This window comes from Cyclospora cayetanensis, unplaced genomic scaffold (assembly GCF_002999335.1).
Source record: "Cyclospora cayetanensis isolate NF1_C8 unplaced genomic scaffold, CcayRef3 CcayRef3_contig_53, whole genome shotgun sequence".
In the NCBI taxonomy this organism is placed as follows: domain Eukaryota; phylum Apicomplexa; class Conoidasida; order Eucoccidiorida; family Eimeriidae; genus Cyclospora; species Cyclospora cayetanensis.
In genome coordinates, this window is record NW_020312514.1 from 122,328 (window position 1) to 143,746 (window position 21,419).

General features: G+C 53.2%; 4 protein-coding genes across 4 annotated transcripts; 3 read left to right on the plus strand and 1 right to left on the minus strand.

Moving 5' to 3' along the window:
• Nucleotides 1-530: 530 nt before the first annotated feature.
• On the minus strand, nucleotides 531-7,712 carry LOC113146726 (the record flags this gene model as incomplete). The annotated part of the gene is made up of 4 exons (XM_026334914.1): nucleotides 531-850; nucleotides 1,606-1,690; nucleotides 6,601-6,681; nucleotides 7,626-7,712. Coding segments are annotated over 4 exons (573 nt in total), but the record flags the coding sequence as incomplete, so codon positions are not given.
• Nucleotides 4,939-5,628, plus strand: LOC34620558 (glycine-rich protein 1). Its single transcript, XM_026334926.1, has one exon. The coding sequence runs from the start codon at nucleotides 4,939-4,941 to the stop codon at nucleotides 5,626-5,628; it is 690 nt and encodes a 229-aa protein (XP_026190711.1).
• A 1,647-nt stretch (nucleotides 7,713-9,359) lies between the features above and the next one.
• LOC34620557 lies at nucleotides 9,360-14,063 on the plus strand. Its single transcript, XM_026334925.1, has 4 exons — nucleotides 9,360-9,414; nucleotides 11,611-12,434; nucleotides 12,584-12,737; nucleotides 12,883-14,063. The coding sequence occupies exons 1-4, from the start codon at nucleotides 9,360-9,362 to the stop codon at nucleotides 14,061-14,063; spliced, it is 2,214 nt and encodes a 737-aa protein (XP_026190710.1).
• A 2,935-nt stretch (nucleotides 14,064-16,998) lies between these two features.
• LOC34620556 (sphingolipid delta(4)-desaturase DES1) lies at nucleotides 16,999-18,318 on the plus strand. The gene has a single exon (XM_022733803.2). The coding sequence runs from the start codon at nucleotides 16,999-17,001 to the stop codon at nucleotides 18,316-18,318; it is 1,320 nt and encodes a 439-aa protein (XP_022587296.1).
• Nucleotides 18,319-21,419: the final 3,101 nt, after the last annotated feature.

Genomic DNA, 21,419 nt, shown 5'->3' on the forward strand with positions numbered 1-21,419 from the left:
ATGTATATGCACACACACACACACACAGGCACACATACACTTGTACAAACACACATACACTTGTACAAACACACATACACTTGTACAAACACACATACATACACACACAATATGTATGTGCATAAATGCATGTACATGCACACACACGTGAGCCCCCACATATACACGTCTACACACAGGAGCCATTGAATTAAAACAGGAGGCACCTCAGAAGGAATGGCTGAGGCTAAGAAAGGTAATGCTAGGAGTAACTTCCTGATGCTGTTTGCCGGCAGCTGCACGCGACAGGGCTTTCGACGGCTGTACCCAGCAAAGCCAACTTCCTGGCTTTTAATTGCGTATTAAGGCGCAGAATTCGCCATGGTAAACGGGTGTGTTGAAACACATGGGCATTCCAGAAGAGCCGTTGCACTCCGACGGGGGCTGCATGCACGCTGGCTCGTAAGTAAGCTGCCGAACCATTTGTGAAAGTCTCAGCGGCCGTTTCTGAAGTTTCTCTTCAAATCCAAATGCTTTCTTTAAGAAACAACTCAACTCAGGTGTCCGCACACATCGTGCGCAAAGTCACTCACGGAAGCACTCCCGAAGCGGAAGCCGTAGCCACGGCGGTCCTCTGCCGCAGGAGAGCCTGCCGGTGAAGTTGCAACGAAATATACACCTGAATCGACGCTTGGCTCTGCAGACGGCGGCACGTGCTTCGCTGCTGCTTTCGGTGCGTTTTTACAGAGCCGAATTTGAATTTCCGCATCGGCAGCACCCGGGGGTCGGCGAAGTCGTACCAGCAGCCCAATGGCATCTGCAGCGTCGGATGCAGCAGCCTCAACAGAATCGAGAGGCGTGTTGCAGCCTCCTCTGCTGACAGTTCACTATTTTCCGTGCGGGAATCCTCCTCGCTCGCGTCGTCCTCGCGGCAGCCGCAGTGTCTCCTCAAACAAGAAGGAGGAGGAAGAGCAGGAGGTGGTTTTGGACCCCCTCCTGTTGGCATTCCGTGTGTATGCAGCGGTAACTTGCCAGCGCGTGCTGCTGCAGCGCGAGCTCTGGAGCAGCAGCAAGCAGCAGCTACCCGCTGCCGTCTTCGGCCGAGGCATTATTAGCGGCGAGGAGCTTTTGTTGCTGCTCTCGGTGAGGCGTCCTTTGCCTGATTCCATCACTGCCAGCAGCGGCTCGGCTACTACAACCCCCAATGCAGCACAGCGACACCAGCAGCAATGTTTGGACGACCTCCTAGCGGCAGTAACACGAGGTCCTCTCTCTCGGTCCGTCTCTTACTTGCTGTACATGCATCCTTCGGCCTTCTACAAGTATACTCTCCCTTGCTTCCTCCATGGAGGAGCCTCCTACGTGGGTGCTCGCGTGCATGCGCAGCAGCGGCAGCACCTGCTGCAGCAGCAGCTGGGGTCGCTGGAGCTGAAGGAGGTCCTCGTACAGCTCGTCGACGCCTTGCAAGCCATCAGAGCCTTGAGCGGTCTGAACACTCTCCCAGCAGCAAAGTCAGGAGCGCCGGTGGGGAAAGGCGCAGAAAAGGGGCTTTTCTGCTGCTGCCAAAGGGGCAGACACCTCCTGGTTAGCAGCCGTGAAATCTTCTTTGCGGATGTTCTGGTGTACGCGCATCTCTCGGTGCTGCTTCAGCTCCCCAAAGGGGCAGCGCCTTGGTCTCGCAGGAGCAAGCAGCAGCAGCAGCTGCTGCTGCCTAAGCCGCAGAGGCGGCAACACGAGGCAGCGACTGTCTCTGAAGAAGGCACTGCGGAGCCCTCGCAGCCAGACGCGAAGGGAGCGCTAGCTTCTGCACAAGGCGATACCTTGGAGGTCCAGTGTCTGGACAGCGAAAAGCCAAAAGATAAGGCGCTGCTGTTGCAGCTGCAACAGCAGCTGCAGTGGGCACGGCAGTACGTTGACACGTTTGAGGAGCATCTTGCCATTCACATCGCTTCCGCTGCGCCGTTGCGAGCCTCTCTTACCGAGGAGAACGGCGACCAGCAGGAGCATCAGACAGCTGGGCTACCCGTATACGCCATGGCGCACACGTATCGCGTCTGCTGCTGCTCCCGAGGAGCTAGGGGAGGCTCCTGCCAGTGCAGCAGAACGCAGCATCCCCACAATGCATGCGACACGACGGCTGCTGCCCACAGAACTCGCAGCTCCGAAGTACAGGCGCACAGAAAGGACTTAGTGTGGCTGGCAGTGGCTGCTGGTTGTGCTGCAGGTGGGCTGCTGTTGCACCGCCTGGGGGCCTTGCAGGCTCTTTCGCATTGGCTGTAGAGTATTTAGCAACGCTAGGTTTGCTGCTGCACTTGGGCAGCCTGCAGAGTCCACATATATTTAGAGGTGGCGCCGACGTCATGTGGAGGAGCCTGCAATTCGCCAGTGTTCGGGCGCCTAGTATGTCGGGTACTCGCCATGTAGCAGCGCGATGCCTTTGCGAGCCTTCAAAAATCCGCCCATAAGATGCACAGAGAACATTCCAGAAGTCTAAAATTTCATTTTACCTGCTGACGGTGTTAGCACTCGAGCCGTTGGAGGCTGCGCACACCGACACCCGGGGGTCAAATATATCAAGTGGCACATACTTACACTCAGGCAGGTGTACTCATTGCGTGCGTGTCGGGGGAGAGGCTCGTATACACATTCGCTGATAGACGGGCACGTTCAGAAAAGACGTTACCCCGGGTGAATGGATGTTGAGGGGGCGAGAAGGGGGATAAATACGCAAGGTGTTGTGTTGTGGTTCTGCATGTGTTGAAAGCTACGTAGTATTGTAGTTGTCGTTCTGCATGTGTTGAAAGCTACGTAGTATTATCCTTGTCGTTCTACATGTGTTGAAAGCTACGTAGTATTATCCTTGTCGTTCTGCATCTCTTGAAGGCTACGTAGTATTATCCTTGTCGTTCTACATCTGTTGAAGGCTACGTAGTATTATCCTTGTCGTTCTGCATCTCTTGAAGGCTACGTAGTATTGTAGTTGTCGTTCTGCATCTCTTGAAGGCTACGTAGTATTATCCTTGTCGTTCTACATCTGTTGAAGGCTACGTAGTATTGTAGTTGTCGTTCTGCATCTGTTGAAGGCTACGTAGTATTATCCTTGTCGTTCTACATCTGTTGAAGGCTACGTAGTATTGTAGTAGTCGTTCTGCATCTCTTGAAGGCTACGTAGTATTATCCTTGTCGTTCTGCATGTGTTGAAAGCTACGTAGTATTGTAGTTGTCGTTCTGCATCTGTTGAAGGCTACGTAGTATTATCCTTGTTGTTCTGCATCCCTTGAAGGCTACGTAGTATTATCCTTGTCGTTCTGCATGTGTTGAAAGCTACGTAGTATTGTAGTTGTCGTTCTACATGTGTTGAAAGCTACGTAGTATTATCCTTGTCGTTCTACATGTGTTGAAAGCTACGTAGTATTGTAGTTGTCGTTCTGCATGTGTTGAAAGCTACGTAGTATTATCCTTGTCGTTCTGCATCTCTGAAGGCTACGTAGTATTATCCTTGTCGTTCTACATCTGTTGAAGGCTACGTAGTATTATCCTTGTCGTTCTGCATGTGTTGAAAGCTACGTAGTATTGTAGTTGTCGTTCTGCATCTCTTGAAGGCTACGGAGTCTTGTAGTTGTCGAGGCCACAATGCAAGGGACCGCAGGAGAGGGTCGCCGCGCGGCGGCTCCGTTGTCACTCTCGGTACGAATAGCCAACTAATGGACCGCGTTCGTACAGTGTCGGGTGGAATCAGGTGTGCTATGTGTGAGCGTGCTCCCTGCCTGTCTATGCAATGCACCCAACGGCAGCTGTACCTGCAGCAACACGTGAGCGAGCGCTCGGAGGGAGAGCGCAAGAAAACTGGGGGGTTCGATAGGCGTGATACTCTTTCTGTGATAGCACTAAGGGCGTCATGGCCTCGCTACCTGCACTGCTGTGCCCGTTCGCCGCTTACTTTCTTGCGCAGAAAGTAATTAGCGACAGACAACACACATCGTGGCGCTGGCAACGTGACCTCAACGGGAGTCGTCTAAAGGGCCTTCGCGAGTCAGCAGCAGGGGCGGCTCTAAACGAAGCAGCTACCGGCGTAAGGCGTTCAAAGCGTGGTGCACGCGTGAAAGGTACACTGCATACACCTAGCTGGACTACGTAGGATCCGCTTAACTAGATGTGGGGTGGTCGTGGCTCTGGAGAGAGGGGTCAGTACAGGCGGGCGGAGGCTAAAGGTCTCTGCGGGCTGTCCTCCCGACTCCCTGCTGAGGAGAATTTCTACGACTTTAGAGAAGAATTGTTCGTTTGCGGTGGCTAAGGGGGCTTTGGCTGCCTCCGTGGAGGGTGCCGGCTCCAACAGCGGCAGCGGCAGCCGTTGGCGCTGCCGCTGCTGCTGCTGCCGAGCAGCAGCAGCAGCAATAGCAGCAGCAGCTGCAAACGCAGCAGCGGCGGATACAGCAACGGTGGTATACCCGTACCGCCTTATTTCCGCATGTATTTATTTTAGTGGAGGGGCGTTCCTTCGGCATCCTCGTGCCCGTCTTTGCCGCACGTCGCATACGGGTTCCTCAGCAGCCTGCTGCCGCTACTGCTTCTCCTGCAGCAGCGCGTGACTGCGAAGCGTGGAGGCTGTTGCCTCTCACGCGTCTGAATGCCCCGCAAACCTCTCGAGCCATTTGCCTTGGAGCGTGCTCGCCTGCCTAGGCAGACTGCAGCCCACGTGGTAGCGCGAGGAGCTGTCACGGTATCTAGCTCTTGCAGGCTCAGCACCAGCGGCAGCGACCATCGCGCGAAGCGAGGAACGGAAGCGGCAGTTGGCACTGTGTGTGGTCTTAGGATGACCACCGCCTTCCCTATCCCAGATGAGATATGAGGGGGCAGCTCGCGGAGGCGCAGCAGACACACGACTCGAAGTGGTAGGAGGAGGTCCGCCTACACACGAGGAGCAGTAGCAGCAGCAGTACCAACAGCAGCAGCAGCAGCATGGCTCACTCAAATAATGCGTCATCGTCAACTGGACGTGGAGGGGGCGGAGGAGGGGTCAGCAGAGGAGGTGGCCGTTCCTTCGGGCGCTCTGCAGGCAGCAGCACGTCTGCTGCTGCTGCTGCAGCTGCAGCAGGCAGTGGCAGCAGTTCCTCTTCTGGAGTAGGCAGCAGCAGCAGCAGCGGCGGCGGCAGCGGTGGAGGCGAAAACAGCGCTGCTGCTGCCTCCTGTCGCGGCGCTCGGAGTAGCAGCACCAGCAATCCAGCGGCTGGCAACAGCAGCAACACGTCATCCTCTCCCCGTAGCAGCAGCAACATCAGCAGCAGCAACGTCAGTAGCAGCAGGAGGGCGCAGGGTGCTGCTGCAGCCTCCGGAGGGGGGGGAACGGGGGGGAACACACGATCCTCTTCGGTGTCTCCCCTATCCTCAAGAGCGTTGTCTTTGGCAGCATCAGGGATGGCGAACTCGGGCGCGTCTGCTGTATGTGCTGCTGCAGCGGCAGAGGCAGGCGAAATGACGGCGGAGGAGCTGCTCTTCGAAACGACGGCTCGCGCCAAGCAACACAATCGGAATCATTTCGGCTTGCTGGGTATCCTGAAGGTTATCAAGACGACAGACGTAGACTTGAATGTCTTGGCCCTTGGAACGGATCTCACTACACTTGGATACAATCTGAACTCGACTGAGTAAGCCGTTCGTAACTCTTGACGCTGTAGAGGGGAGGCGCTAGACGAAGATCTAGCTGCGGCATGTGGCCGTCCGATGCAGCTGCGGAGAGCTGTTTGCGGCAGGATGCGACAACACCTCCTACAGATATACCGCTGAGCCTCCCTCTTGCTTGTGGCATGCCATCGCCGTCGCTGCAGGGAGCGTCGCACAGAATTTCCAACGAAGGGGCCCCCTGTGTTTCGGCAGCAACACACGCAGCACCCTGCGGGGGCCCCATCAGGCCTAGTTTATACATGCATGCATACATATACACACATTTGTATACATGTACATACATTTGTATACATGTACATACATTTATATACATGTACGTACATTTATTTACATGTACACACATTTATATATATACCTATAGAAAGAGATACCGAGACAGAACGAGAGAGAAAGAGACGAAGACAGACGCAGAGCAGGAGAACCAGCAGCATAAATGGCAAAAATTAATTCATACATGACGTCGTTTTCATGCGTGGACAAGTATACATATGTATACATATGCATTCGTATGCATATTGAACGATCTAGCGATCTGTCTTTTGTAGGGCTGTAGGACGTGTTGTAGACTGGTGGAACCACCTGCTGTGTCTTGGTGTGTGTTTTCTTAACAGGTGCCTCTATGGTGCTTTTACATCTCCCATTTCCGAGACCCCGGTGACCAAGACAGTCGAGTGAGGAAGAGCTGCTTCCCTATGTGTATTTTGTTGCTGCTGCGTCTGCCTCTGGGGGTGATGGTGTTAAAAGCACTGCAGTGATATCGTTGGATCTGCTGCGGCTTCGGGCGCTGTTGCTCTTGCCGATCTGTTGCTGGTGAGAGTGTGTGCATGTGTCTGTCTGTCTGTTTGTCTGTTTGTCTGTCTGTTTGTCTCTCTGTCTGTCTGTGTTGCTGTAGTTGTAGTTGTGCGTCGTGCGTTGCCGAGGCATCTCTGCTGTCTCTGCTGCTGCAGGGATATGTTGCCGCAGTGTTATGTGACTGCCGCCCCCGTGCCTTTTCGTGCCAGCAATTTGGAGCGCCTCGAGCTGAAAACTCTCTTGTACATATTTTACTCTAGTCCAAGGCTCCTTCTTCAGGTACTGCCCAATACGTTAGCCTTGCGATTCCCGCACGGTCCTTAAAGCAGCTCTCACGCCGCATGCGCTTTTTTCGCACTGCTGCAAGTTAGCCTTGCTGGAGCGAGGGCTCTCTCTGATGCTGCTGCCGTTGCTGCTGCTGCTGCAGGGATATGCAGCAGCCGAGCTAACCAGAAGACAGTGGAAATACCACCGCGAGTGGCGCAAATGGTTCAGATCCGCGGGGGCCCCTGGAGAGGGCCCCCCAATCCAAAAGCGGCTCCCGGATGGGGAGGATCCCCTGCAGCAACAGCAGCAGGGAAACAGCGGTAGCGAGGGAGTGGATGCTGGCAGCAACGCGGCTACTAAAGCAGCAGGTGAGGGAGAAACACGTGTTAGCAGGGCATCGATACGACAATCGATCCACCTCTCACTCTTGTGCCTTCGTGCTTGCTGCTGGTGCTGGTGCAGGCGGTGAAGAAGCGGAAACAACGCACTGGATCTGGTTCGACCCAGTCTCATGGACAGAAATGTACGATGCAATAGCCGCTGTAGCCGCTTTCGGCATGCACGGCAGCTGTAACGTGCTTTGTTGGCGCGTTCACGTCTCGGCTGCACTCCACTATCCTGTTTTCCCCCGCGTTTACTGCTGCTAGGGTGTCTCCCACTGTTTGTGCGGCTTTTGACGAGTGTGCAGACGGGTTGCCGCATCTGCGGTATATTTTGCTGCTGCTGTATCTGTTTATGCTCATGCAGTCCGTTTGTGGGGTTTTTGCCCGCTTCGTGTTTTCTCCCCGAGTCGGAGATCCGCAGTTCACTGCAACAGGGATACAAGGAGGCAGAGGTCAGTCAGGAAGTGCAGCAGCAGCAAATGCAGCAGCTCTACCTAGAGCATCAGCAGCACCTCTCGCAGCAACAGCAGCAACAGCATCAACAGCACCTCTCGCAGCAACAGCACCTCTCGCAGCAGCAGCAGCAACACCTTGTACAGCAGCAGCAACAGCAACCAAAGGGAAACCAGGTTGCAGCCGTGGGAGAACCTCAGGGCTCCGCAGCAGTGGCGGCGCAAGCCGTTGCGTCGCATGCACAGCAGCAGCAGCAGCAGCAAGGGGCGGGGCCTCCGGGGGGAGCCTCCGGTGGTGTTATCAATGGTTCGGAGCTGCAGTCTGTGTGGAGTGGTTGGGGAAACCGCCTGACGTAAAGTTGTGGGTAGAGGACTGCATGTGTTTCTGCTCCGAGAGGAGCGGCTGCTGGTGTCGCAGCAGCTTTGCCAATGCCCCCGATAGGCTCATCTGTAATGACGAAACCCCAGCCCCTAAGACAGAGTCGCGCGTCGAACTTGTTGCCATTTTCTGTGCGACAATGGTAGTTGCAGGGAAGGGGGGCGGCGGGAGGCGTACCAAATGTGAGAGTAGTGACACTGGCAAACAATAGGATCACCAGCCCAAGGAACGCTGCAGCAGCTCTTTAGGTGCCGGCTTCGCAGCGGCGTTCAACTAGTGTATTCACAAAGGGATTGCAGTGCAGGATCTGGGAGTGTAGCGGAGGGTTTCTACATGTATGGTCGGGGGGGGCTGCATCTTTCGGCGGCCGTGTACGCTCTACGGAGTGGAGTTCCCATGCCATCCTGCATTTAGCATTTGGGGAGCTTCGCGTTAGTGGTGCAAGGTGGTGTTTTGGCTGAGGCTATAGGCATACGCATGCAACATGTAGAGCACAGGGCCCCGTTTGGCCAGACTTGAGGAGGCGGGGGGCCAGAGGAGTCCTGCGCGGAATTCCCCGTTACGACCTTTTCTTGGCTTATGCTCTTGGAATGGTGCTCCTACGGCTTTACACGTACTCCGAAAGATGCGCATTAGGGAACATGGCTTAGGGGGCGATCTCCTTAAGGGTCGCCACGATGTCTACGGGGTGCAACACCAGATGCTGGGGCCTGACGCTGCCCGCTGGTTCAGATGGGGGCTTATGCTCTAGCGTTCCAGGATTTCGAGTGTGCAGCTTGTTACGAGCGTCATTAAGGGGTGCAGTAGAAAGTTCGAGGCTTCAGGGCAGAGGTAGGGCCTTTCGTTTAGGGAAGCGGGAAGGGAAGGTGACCTCGTCGCGGGGCCCTGCTGCTGCCGCTGCTGTCTCGATGCATGCAAAAAATATTGGTTTGCACACGCTTTCAGCATTCACATAGACTAGAGCTCCGAACGGAGGGTTTGGGATCTACGGTTTAGGATCCAGGGAGTGGGATTGGGAGCTTCAGCCATGAGCCTTCGGATCTGGTGACCCCGAGAGTGATGCTGCTGCCGCTACCTCCATTTCCCGCTTCCCCTATGGCGTGCAAATGTATTCAGCTCTGAAATCCTTGCTACATTCAAGGGGGCTGTCTCCTCAGAAGCCGGTGTACCGGTGTGCATCTCCAAATATCCTTACGGCTCGGGGGGTTAAAGGCTCACTGACCTTATCTTCCGTGGTTTACCAACGCAAGCTCCCGTCTTTTCTCCGGCCCTTCTAAGCAGGGAGCATAGGCCTTAGAGTAGAATCTAGTCTCTAGAGAGAAAGGCTAACGTCGTCTCTGGCTCTATCACGGTTTGTGTAGGACCTGTGCGGGCTTCCTGCCTCATGACTTCCAGAAAAAGGCTTGCTGCTAGTGGTTCCTGGCAATGGACAATCTCACTCTTTTTATGCTTATTGGTTGGGGGGTAGCTCTCCTGGCTTTGCTCTCGCTGGTCGTCCTGTGCGTCGTCAGTTTGCTGAGAAAGCGGAAAGCCGACCGTGACGTCAAGAGGGGCCTAAGAGAAGTGGAGATTGTGCGCACAGAATACCAGCGGGCACAACAGTCCTTGGAGGACTACGAAGAAGAGAAGCAGTTGCTTCTCAGTAGATTGAAGGGTGGCGGTTTAGAGTGCCAAGGGACTTTGCGTGATTGCCTAAAAGAGCTTCAGATGCATCTCACTGCAACAGAAGCCACATCCACCGCTTTGCAGCAAGCTCTAAAGCACAAACCAAAAGTGACAACAAATCCACCAGCCCTCCTTGCGGAACTCTGGCTCGTGCATGGCGACCTATACCCAGATAGAACTCAAGACACCTACCCAGACCTAGGTACCGTTAACAGACAACTCCTCACGAACCATGACATAGGCATTCCTTCCTTCATGTAGGCTTTTAGAAAGGTTCTAGCTTCATAGGATAGGAATAAGATCATCATTCACTCCGCTTCAGCCGTAGGCTGGCGGAACTCAGTTACGTTTTTCCCTACGCATGGGAGCCTTCGAAGTCTCTCTCCCCAGTTGCAGCAGTCTGCTTGAGAGAAAGCTCACGATCTCTGTCCCCTACTGCCTCCCTACAGACACGCTTGTCTCATTTGCCGCTACTGCAATCGTGTTTTCCAATGCCCCCCTTCGTATTTCTGTGCGACTAGCTATTTCCCTGCTGCCTGTAGAGCCTACTTGTGCTGCCTTCTCGCTTCCTCCTTCCTTATTCTTTCCCGCACTCGCATTGCTGTTCCTCTACCGCTTGTTACAGATGTGGTCCTCCCCTTTTCTACAGCCCCCCGCGCGCGTGGGGGCTTTCCTGGTTTTGCCGGGTGTCGTCGCTACAAATCTCTTCAGGAGGAAGACGTCTTTATCGGTGCCCCCCCCTTTACCTACCACCCTCCTCCCCACTCCCGCATGTTTCTACAAACTCCACATCACGGGGCCCCCGCTCCCAGTTCTCCCTCAGCCCAGAGGCAACCCCACCGGATACTGCAGGAGGCTGCTCAAGATGCTCCGCAGGGGGACAGCCTTTCGTCAAGCTCTCCTCTTGGCTCAGCAGGAGAGAGACGGATCCAAAGACCCTACGGTGGTGCGAGAACAGAGCGCGCCTCTGCATGCGGCCCCATGGTCTCTGAAAAGCTCCCCCCCATGCAGCTTCCTAAGGTAAAAGATGCCGCCTTTTCTGCTCAAGCCGGGAGTCTTCCTTTGTTCCAAAAGACCCCATGTCATTTTTGGGGTCCTCCGTCACCAGCATATCCTTCCAAGGGGGCTTGCATGAGTAGGACAGATCGGAAGGTATACAGAGAGGAGAAGAAGAGGCAGAAGCGACTGATGCGGCAGGCAAAGAAGGATGAAAAGAAGGTGAGGAAGGCCCAGAAGAAACTCCGGCGGAAAATTGACAAAGAGGACAGAACTGCTGAAAAAAACAGGCACAAGGAAGAGCGAAAGCGGCAGAAATTATTGAAAAAACAGCATTTGCACCTTCCTCCAGGACCTCCTCGCGAGCTGAGTCACCATTCCGTCGTTCTTGTTGATGAAGAGATACATCCCAGCACACAGGTAGCCTCCTATTTGGCCACTGCCGCTGCAGGGCCCCAATGCACTGCTCCTTAGGCCGCCCCCTGGGATTGCCCTTTAGATGCTTCTATGCCTCCTTTCCTGGCTTCTACCCCACTTATTGCTAGAACTGTATTCCACTGTTCATCGTGGGTGCTGCTACTAATGCTGGTGCTGCCGCAGCACGTGGTCACGGAGGCCATTCGCGCCAAACCTTTAGTACAGGAGCAACACATGCTGCTGCAGCCTCCTTTAACAGCAGCAGCAGCACCGAGCACAGTAGGCGTAGCGACGACAATAGCAGTGGAGCCTCAGGGAGCGGCGTTTCCCCCGGTCATCTTAGAGCATGAGGCAGTACCTCACCGAGCACCTGGGCCTGATCCTGCACCTCCCGTTGTGGAAGTGCCTGAAGGGCCCCTAAAGATTACCGAGCGCACTGTGGTGCGTCAACCCAACATGCTGCTGCCTCCGCCTGCCCTACAAGCGGAAGGGGAAGGACGTGCTCCGTGTTGTTCCCGACGTAACAGTCCACACCGTGAGGGCCCCTATGGTTCCTCATGCTCCCCGTGTGGTGCGGGAGGGCCTCCTGGCCCTCCCACAATGGTTATAGAGGAGGAGCAGATCGTCGAGCCGCAGCCAATAATAAAGCTTGATAGGCACACAGTCGTCATTCCTGCGCATTCATTTGCGCCCAAGTTTATCTTCTTAGGAGAGCAGTGGTTGCCCGCCCCTACCGAGAGCCATGCAAACGGGCAGCACCGGGTGTGCTTGGTGGAGAGAGCACGTTTCGGTAGGAGAGACAGCAGAAAAGGAGAGGCCTATAGGGCCCAGGTGTATAGGCAGGTGGCTGCCCACACACCCCAGTTCGAGAAGGTGCTGATCAGCAGCAGAGATACTGAAACCCTTTGCTGCACCAGCAGAGACACACATCATGTGCGCCTGCAGGCACGCGCCTTAGCAGAGATGCTGCCTTGCCTCTCCTTGAGGACCAGTGCAACAGAAGTGCAGCATCTGAGGTACAGTCTAGTGGATTACACTTTACAAAGCCTGGAGAACATCAACACGGAAAGGCTCAAGGAAATCATAGCGGACACTTGCAACCAGCCAATGTATCTCCTCCTCCGCATCTATGAATGCACCCGCGTCCCAGATCTTTCTCGCCCCTCAACGCCGACGGCGGCAGATGCCTCTTTGGGGGCCCCTGGAAGCCCATTCGCGGCACATGAAGAGACTGAGGGGTGGACTGTGGTTTATGAGGCACCCCCCATCGAGTTAGGAGACAGGAGCAAAGTAGCGCCGGAGACCATTAGGATGCACGAGGGAGCACGCTTCTACTACAAGCATCCAGTCACCCCTGTGCAGCCCAAACTGTTCGAGGAGAAGAAAGAGCTTAATGCCGTGCTGCCGCCGCAAGGGAGAGCAGTGAGGCACTAGGCAGGGTCAGGGGGGGCGGAGTCGGGATGCAAAGCTTTAGGTACTAGCTGAGAGAGACACTTGCAGAGTTGAAAGACAAGTGGCTCCGTATAATGCAAGGATGCAGGCCTTGGAGGCTGCGTGAGGTCTGTATGCAGGTTTTAGTAGAGACCCAATGCAATAACTCGGAACCCCAACTAGCAAGAGCCTGCTTCGATGACGCAGCCGCCAAAGCCCTCAGAGCGGTGTCTGGGGGACCCCCTTTTGTCTCTTCTGTGGTGGACATTGCGGCCAACACAGACCCACCAAAAGGTAAGGTGATCTTTAGATCTCAAATTCTGAATTCTAGTGGCAAGCAGTGGCTCTTCAGTTTTTGCGCTGCGTACCTTCCCCTCCCGGTGCTTTTTTAACCTCCATGTTACACTCTGAGCGCCAGCTATTGTGCGCTACATGTCAGGGGTCTCCCGTCAGCCTCCTTGCTTCCCCTATGATCCACGGAGGCCCCCGATCTTGGCAGGGTGTCCCTTGGAGACAGCTGAAGGCACTGCTGTTGCCTTAAGGCCTCCAGTCAAGACAGAGACCCTACCACCACGCCCAAGAGGCCTCAGCAGCCCCTGGAGTTCTCGAGAAGGAGCTCCTCAGCGTTCCCGTTCTGCAGATGCGCCGTACAGCAAGGGCTCTCTTGGGGCCCCCACGGGAGGGTTCCTCATGGGGGAGACGTTCCTGCCGTGCGGAGTTGGTTCTCCCACGGAGAGGGTGCGTGACGTCTATCCGTGTCCTGCAGACTCGGCATCAGGGCGTTTCAGGGTGCTGTGTTTGCGGCAGCAAGGACTGCTCTTCGAAAATGATGTTCTCTCTGTCTCCTGTGTCATCGGGACAGCCAGCGTACCGATCAACAGGACCTTGCACGCCTCAGTTGAACTGAGCATCATCTGTAAGATGGCCCCTCTGGGTGACACCCGGGGGGGCTGTGAGGGGCTTCCGCAGAGTCCAGTAAGCGTGGGAGCCACCACTGGATTCCACTGCGTGAGAAGCAGCATCCGAAATCTCGAGAATGAGGCCCTGCAGTGCTCCGTGTCCCCCATTGTGAGGGCCCCAGGGGGCGGCCCCAGGGGGCCCCCCAGAGTGATCCAGACTGTTGTGGTGACAGTCTTGAAGCCATTTTTGGTCGTTCCCGAGGTGGTGCTGGAGGTGGGGTTGCCGGACGGACGAGAGGACAGGAGTGTGTTCGCTCTTCCTGTTGTTCTGTCTCAGTTCGTCAAACCCTTGTCTTTGTCGCCTGCTGCAGCCCTGCAGCTGTGGTACGACACTTCGTTGCATACCAGGTTGACATCAGTCCGGCTGTCGCCATCGGTCTCTTCCTGTGGACCCTCCTTCCTGGAGGAGATTGTCTCCCTGGGCGGGAAATTATGTCTCATTAAAGGCATAAAACACCGCCTGGCAGACAGTGCTCTGATTGCTGCAGGAGAGCTCGCAGCAATAGGCGACATGGAATCAGACTGTAACTGCATCGTCAGGTTCTGGAAGGGCCCCTCAGTCTCTGGAGCAACTGCAAAACTAGAAGTTAAAGCACAAGACCCAAGGGTGGTCGCAAGCCTTTATGAGCTTCTTCTTTACCTCCTCGAAGACGCCGAATAAGGATGCTGTTTCACTACAGCGGTTGCACTAAAAGCAGTCACATGCTATCTTCGGAGACCTCAAAGGCCCAAAAGAGGTGGGGCTCATGCAGGTAAATGGTAGCGGATGCGTTCAGACCTAAGAGACAGCATCTGCAGCAGCAGTACCGTAAGCACTCCCCGACAGAACAAAAGAGTACCTGCCACAAGATCACCAAATGCAGCAAAACATTGCCACAAGCAGAAAATAAGCTTTTGGAATTGATTTTTCTTAAACAATTCCTTCACTTCTTATTTTACTTCGTTTAACGTAGAAAGCTGTATTCAATCGAGACTCCGAGCCCGAAGTCGTATTGCCCTAACCATTCACTCGACATCCTTGATCAGAAGCAATCTGCCATAGGAAGTCTGCAAGAAAGGCCACCCAACGCAATAGTAAAGTGGCATATGCTACAAAGTACAGCGAATAGTAACCTTGCAATGCCCACTGAATATATACTGCTTAGGTATTTAAAGATGGAATATTTAATGAACTTCCTGAAAGCTGATCAGAGAGTAGGCAAGAATGAGAGGACTCTTTTATTGGGCAATGGTCGATAAGAGGGAAGATGCACTCGCAAACGAAAACGGATAGACTAGGTAGCCAAGGCATGCACTTCCGAACCTTTCTTTCTAAATCTCACGCACAGGACATGGAAATTCCGTGCAAAGAAGACCCAAAGCTTTTTTGAACACAAAGAGAGATGAAGGTATCATAGTGAAGAACAATTACGGCGAGGGTACTGCGTTCGTGCACTCATAGAGCTTCGATCAAGCTCACTCATTAGAATGCCACACAGATACAACGTACATGGATACATGCATATGCACGCATAGAGACACCCGCCCATAAGAATACCTAGCATTTCGTACCCAGACAAGCAAATGAATCAAGCAAGACATATTGTTTATCTAAGTGAATAAGTGGCTGGCACAAAGCGAGACAGCCTGGGAGGGAAGTATCTTAGTTTCTAAATCGATAAACACGTTAGAGGTGTTCCTCGCAGTCAGACGGTGCTCAGGCTCGATGCAGTCCGCCATTTACAAATAAGAGCACAATCACTGGCCGTTCCTCGTGAATTTTTCCACACAAGTGTAGAGTTAGCAAAGACAGAGAAAGAAGAGCCACGAGAATTGAGAAATGCGAGTTATTTTTGCCTTTCAATCTAGTTAAACAAGAAGCCAAGTACCCTGTCTGGCCAAGTCCCTGAGTTTCGACGTTTTGCACTTTATACTTATGCCTATATATATACATAGGTACGCAGACAGGTCTAGATGCAACATACAACCGGATAAGCTACACCAAAAAATCTTCTGCCGCAGTATTCACATATTACATAAGAAATAGTAAGGGAATGCATAAGTGTTCTGTCTGTTCGTATCTCGTATTCACAGCAGCGTACTAGTAGCTGTAACCCTCCATCTAAGATCTCCGAAGGGAGACGCTTAACTCAAGGCACAATACAAGCGTTGTAGGAAGTTGCTGAGAGTTTCTCAAAAGATCTCCCGCCTTCTTATGCTGTCGCCCGTAGGAGTTCGCACAAGAGAGGAAATCGACAGGTAGGGTGTGCGTGCCTGCACCCTTTAAGCGCTCCAAGCATTCGCCACTGGTTACACATAGCTTCTACAGCACAGGCACAAGGCATATGTAGTATCTTGGTGTACGCTACTAGAGGAATGGCATATTAATAGAGAAAACAAACAAGGAATTCCTCACCAATTCTTAGTTATTTATGACTAGTGTGGTAAACAAACGTCCATGTGCAGGTGGGTCCCCTACAGTAGCTCGACATAACGTAACGAAATGCCTTGTGCGTGTGCTCTTGAAGCTATGTGTAGCCACCGATAAATGCTTAGAGTGCTTTGAGGATGCAGCTACGCATACCCTACCTGCCCCTCTCCCCCTTGCGGGAACTTCGAGGGGCGTAGCAGAAAGAGACGCGTGCTTTTTACAATGACCCCCAATAATTTTGCACCAAGTCTGCATTGAATCCGTATTCAGGTGTCTCGTTACGCAGAACATAGATGGAGCGCTACAACTATGCCCCATTGGGTCCTGACGAAGTCGAAAAGACTTCCCTTGTGCGCATTACGCATGGGTGGTCCAAAAGGCATAAGATAGTGCGCCGCGGAAAATAGATCTTCGTTGATTAACGATTTACAGTGCAAAACCTGAGTGGTGTTCCCGTATTACTGGTACATTAACACTACGCCTGATGTAAATACAGTATCACAATAGTCCTCAGCATCTTGGAACAGACAAAAAGGGAGCTAAAACAGGGTAGGGCACTCTCATCAAATATTCAGGGACCGGCTCAAGTGCGCGTGGCTGTTACGCGGTTGCAGTTCATGGCCACATGCAGAGCTGAAGGAGAGCGTCAAGCTGTGAGGAAGGAAGGAAGCCCTCCTTCGGCGGTCGTGTTGCTGGAATTCATAGTTTAAGTGTACTGGTCGTGCTTTGTTTTGGAATTAGCCTCCCTCCCAGGCCACCGGGATTTCCCCCCATTCTGAAGGATATCTGCCTCGCAGAGACAAAATGAATCACCGTGTGCTTAGCTCAGTAGCAAGGCAAAGATTGTACCATTCACGTCGTCCACTGAATCCCTAAATGCCCCTACAGAGCAAGGAGCTAGACACACAGAAGATTGAGGGCTAAACAGTCCCAGCGAGTACCAAAGCGGGATTACACTGCTATATGGGGTGTAAATGGACTAAAAGGATTTGAGCTAGCCATTAAGTGCGCACAAGGGAGAGAGCACTCAGGCGGACTACTGCAGCAGCAGCCGCTACACTAGCAACAGCCCTCCTTTGCAGTGGCAAATTCGGATTTTTTTCTTCTCTCGGCTCATCCTTTTGCCTTCGATTTTTCTGGCCTTGCTTACTCTTCTTTTCTGATATCTTTTGGGCATCCGTGTGTCATGGTGGTTCTTCAGACAGAAGAAGAGGCCTCCCAGGGCCTCTGTAGGGCTTGCCCCCCGGGGTCCCCTTGTAACTCGTTACGCTGCAGTGCCTCTAACTCCACAGAGCAAGGACCCTCTCATCGCTTATTAAAATTGGCTTCCAGCGCTACGCGTGCAGGAGGATCAGCAGCGTTGGGAGGGTCATCGGCAGCACGGGAGGCATCAGCGGAAGGGGAAATGGGGTATCACTTTGAGACCGACGATTTTCATTGGACAGCTCAGGGTATTTCACACCCGCGGCGCCGCCGGCAGATATTGGCGAAATATCCGGAGATAGAGGCCCTCAACGGGTACGATCTGTATGCGGGCGCGTATGCGATCGCCGTCACTTTGTTGAATATATTCTTCTGCTACAAGATTTCTCAGTGGCAATTGTCATGGCCTTGGGTCATCTTCTTGACGTATTGCATCAGTGGAACCCTGAATCATGTGCTGTTCCTCTCGATGCACGAAGCGTCACACTGTGCCCTCTTTCCCGGGAGGATGCTTCACGAGCTCTACGTCGTCTTCTCGAACCTTTCTATGGGGGTTCCCGCAGGTATGGGGTTCCTACGTTACCATTTAGACCACCATGTCTATATGGGAACCGACAAACTTGACCCAGATATCCCGTCTAGGCTGGAAGCAAAGTTGTTCCGGTCTTGGCTGGGAAAGCTGGTGTTTGTGTTGCTCCTGCCATTCACGTATTCCCTTCGCCCCATGATTCGGAATCCCAAGCCCATAGTGCCAATGGAGGCCTTCAACTGGGCCGCCATACTGCTGTGGGATATGTACGTCTACCTTTACTGGGGTCCTAAGGCGCTCCTCTATTTGGTCCTCGGCACCTTCTTCTCCATGTCTATTCATCCCTTGAACGGCCATCTCATCGCGGAGCACTACCAGTTTCCTAGAGGGCAAGGTCTTCAAGAGACATGGAGCTCATACGGGCCCGAGAATCTTATTACCTTTTGTGCTGGGTATCACATAGAGCACCACGACTTCCCGAGAGTCCCTGGCTACCGATTGCCAACGATAAGGAAAATCGCTTCGGAGTTTTATGATCTTCCTCATCACAAATCCTGGCTTGGCTGCGTCATAGAGTTCATCTGCAACCCCAAAGTCTCCCCGTACAGCAGGGTGAAGCGCATTTGTCCGAGGGGCGGCAGAGTTCAACCGCCACACAAGCCCATGTTAAAGGAACCGGAGGAGCTGGGAAGCTACTGGCTAGGTCCTACGAAGGATCAGGCAGTCGAGAAGGAGCAAACTGACGCGAGCCAGGCCGAGAAGAAGCATGCGTAGGATGGCATGCGGCAAAGAAACATTAGCGAGGCAACCGAAGGGTGGTACCCGCGGGAGGGAAACAGAGGGGCAGGCACGGAGACGGAGACAGAGAGAGGCACGGTGGAGGGGGGAGGGGCGCTGCAGCATGCAACGAGATAGCTTCAATCCCGAAAGAAGGCCATTCATAGAGTCAAGGTAGCAGTTTAAATCAGGCCTTCTCTGCAGCGCACGTACCACCAGAACGCCGAGCAGCTGAGGCCTCTGAAGCACCAGCAGCGCGAGTTTCAACTTGCTCGGAGATCGCGGTGAAGTGCGATTCTTAGAGGGAACTGGGGAGGCGGAAAGGAAGGCGTCGGCGGTATGGACAAAAGCAGGAAGGAGACAAGACATCTAGAGGGCAGAAGGGGGAGACGAGAGGCGACGTCAGAACCTCTTCTTTCGTTCTGACGTTTAACCAGCGCGTGCAGATCACTTATTCTCGCGCTCTCTGAATCTTGCTGGCTTTTCTTTGTAGGCGTTGCATCGGCGTTGCTTCCTGTATGCTTTTCTCTTTGTAGATTGCTGTTATGCTGGATGTATCATTGAGGACTTTTCCGACAGCGCTTTTTTTGTTTACTACTTTCAGCTCCATTCTCGCTGGATCGCCTACGTCTGCATTGGGGTCGAGTTTTTCTTGTTTTGCCTCCTCGTCTTTTTCGCACCATGTGTATATGCCTCTGCTCGTTTTACCCCTGTGCCTGTGTCATCGAAGCCAGCTGTGTTTATGCAACTTAGGCAGCGCGTGTTTGATCTTCTAGAGCCATTAAAAATGCACCTATCGTGCGCTCGTTTCTACCCAAAGAAACCCTGTGTGCGGGTTTATCCGAAGGGAGTGACGCGACCTTGAAGAAAGCGCCCCGTCAGACGAGCTTGCCCCATCAGAGGACTCCCTAGTCGGTCTTAATGAGGGTTTCTTTTATTATTGAAAGCTTTTTATCAAGGGAAGCGGGGGGTGGCCGCAGGAATCCATTACTCACTAGGGTGTCCAAGCTGTAAGGGGCCTCAGGCGTTCTTTGATGGCCACAGGACACTCCTTGGGTTTCCAGCCCGTTTCGCTTGCACCCCTTCGCCTTCTTACACATGGGTCTCGCCCCTGCCCTTCTGGTCTCTGTCAACTACTGAGAGGCAGCAAATGCATTGGGTGTGCACACGTAGCGTTTGCTTCACCGGCTTGTGTAGCAAGCAGGCTGCAGCAGCGGCCGAAGCAGTAGCAACTGCAGAAAGAACCAGCGTGAACAGTAAAATTTGTTGCAGCAGCACACATTGCTACAGCGGCAGCAGAGACAGCCCCGATGGCAGTAGCAGTTGCCGTAGGATTCGCTGCGGGAGTGGTGCAGCACTAGCATATGAAGCAGTGGACGGGCAAGGGTACAAAAATTAGGAGCCACCGCTGTTTATTGTTCGGTTATTTGCATTTTAAAGATACAATTATCTTGAAGCAAAGAAGTGAGAGCGCCTCGCACTTGGTCGCCCACATGGGTTTAGGAAAAGGGCGGGCATTGGCTTAAACGGGACGAACCACTGACTGTACAGACCCTCGGTTTTTAAGACCATCGTAGCGCCTCCAATGCGAGTGTGCGAAAAAATCGATATCATGGGAATAGAGTAGGCACTTGTAATGCTCTCCTAGGGTGTCCGTAGGAATACACTTCTGGACCCAACCCCTTTTCAAAGATACTGAGCGCCTTCCCAAAGGAGCTCTCTGTCACTGCTCTTACCCCTCAGCGTTTTGGCGTAAGGGGAGAACGGAAGACAGACAGCTGGGGCGTATGGACATCTTCAAACTTCATGCGCTGCAAGCATTTTTCAGAGTTGGTTGCATAGGGTGGCACGCCGTAACGCAAAGGCAGACAACATTGAATTGTGATGTACTTATCCGACCAGCTAAGCTCTGCAAGCAAATACAGATGAATATCTAAAACAAGTACACTATAACTTACTCGTTATCAAAAAAATTGTGTGTTAGAAAGTGCCTTAGTGTGTAATTCACCCCCTCCAGCGTTGATGCGCTCGATGGTGCTACGTGCTCATGCACATCAGACACACGAAGTCCGGGGCTCGGAGTAAAACAGCTTCAGCTTTTTCCGGGCAACCCAGGGCCAACGCGCGGTAGGGTTACCTGTATGGCTGGGAGGGGTGAAGGGGCGGGTGTGCTGCGATGATGAGCAAACGCCTTATCGAAATAGAAAGGCTTGCAAGGGTCTATTGACAAATATTTCATAGAAGCGCATTGATGAATACAGTTGAAAGAGCAGGGTACTGCGGAGGAGGCAAAATGGAGCCAGTGGAAAGTGAAAGAAAAAGGAAAGACTACGGAGATGTAGGTGGTAAAGGAAACAGTCGAAAGGAAGACGCGCGGCTAAATAGGCACAGAGGTACTAGGAATGAGCTCAGGCAAAAGGAAAGAGAGCAAAACGCAGAAGCTTGCAACAGATGCAAAAAGGCGCCTGGAGAGTGGTGCCGTCCGTATGCGGGGTGGGAACAAATGTACAATACTTAGGTGTGTCCAAAGGTTTTACACAGGCAGCTACGATTCCCTTTCAAGAATCAAAATATTAAAGGTTTGTTTTGGCGGCTTCGCTCTGTAATATTGGCTGCAATGCAGTGTGTGTGGCTGCCTTCTGGGATATCCCTACACCTGTGCTTACGTCTTTATCTGTTTTGCTTCATCTGCCTCTCTGTGCCCAATGTGTGGCTGCACAAGGCTACCTGTGTCGTATATTGTTCAATTTTGCCGGCAGTTGACGTCCTTTGTCTTCCTTTTGGCAAGTATGCTGTGGAGTACAGCACGCTGAATCGCAAGGCATGAACCTGATGTCCTCGAGGAATCTACATCGTCGTACAATCCTCCTGAATTTACTAAAAGTGCGTAGACTTTAGGGTTTATGACGTTTGGAGCGTTTACACCCCAAACCGTAGTATCTGATGAAGCGCCCCTGTCCGACTGGTCGGAGGCCGCTGGTTCACTCCCTAGCGCCGTGCTATACACCTAGCAAACATTGAATTCTGCTTGTGTTTTCAATTAAAATAATGTTTTGCAGTGAAGGATGGGGTCTTCGGCCCTATTTTCCTCTTCTGCC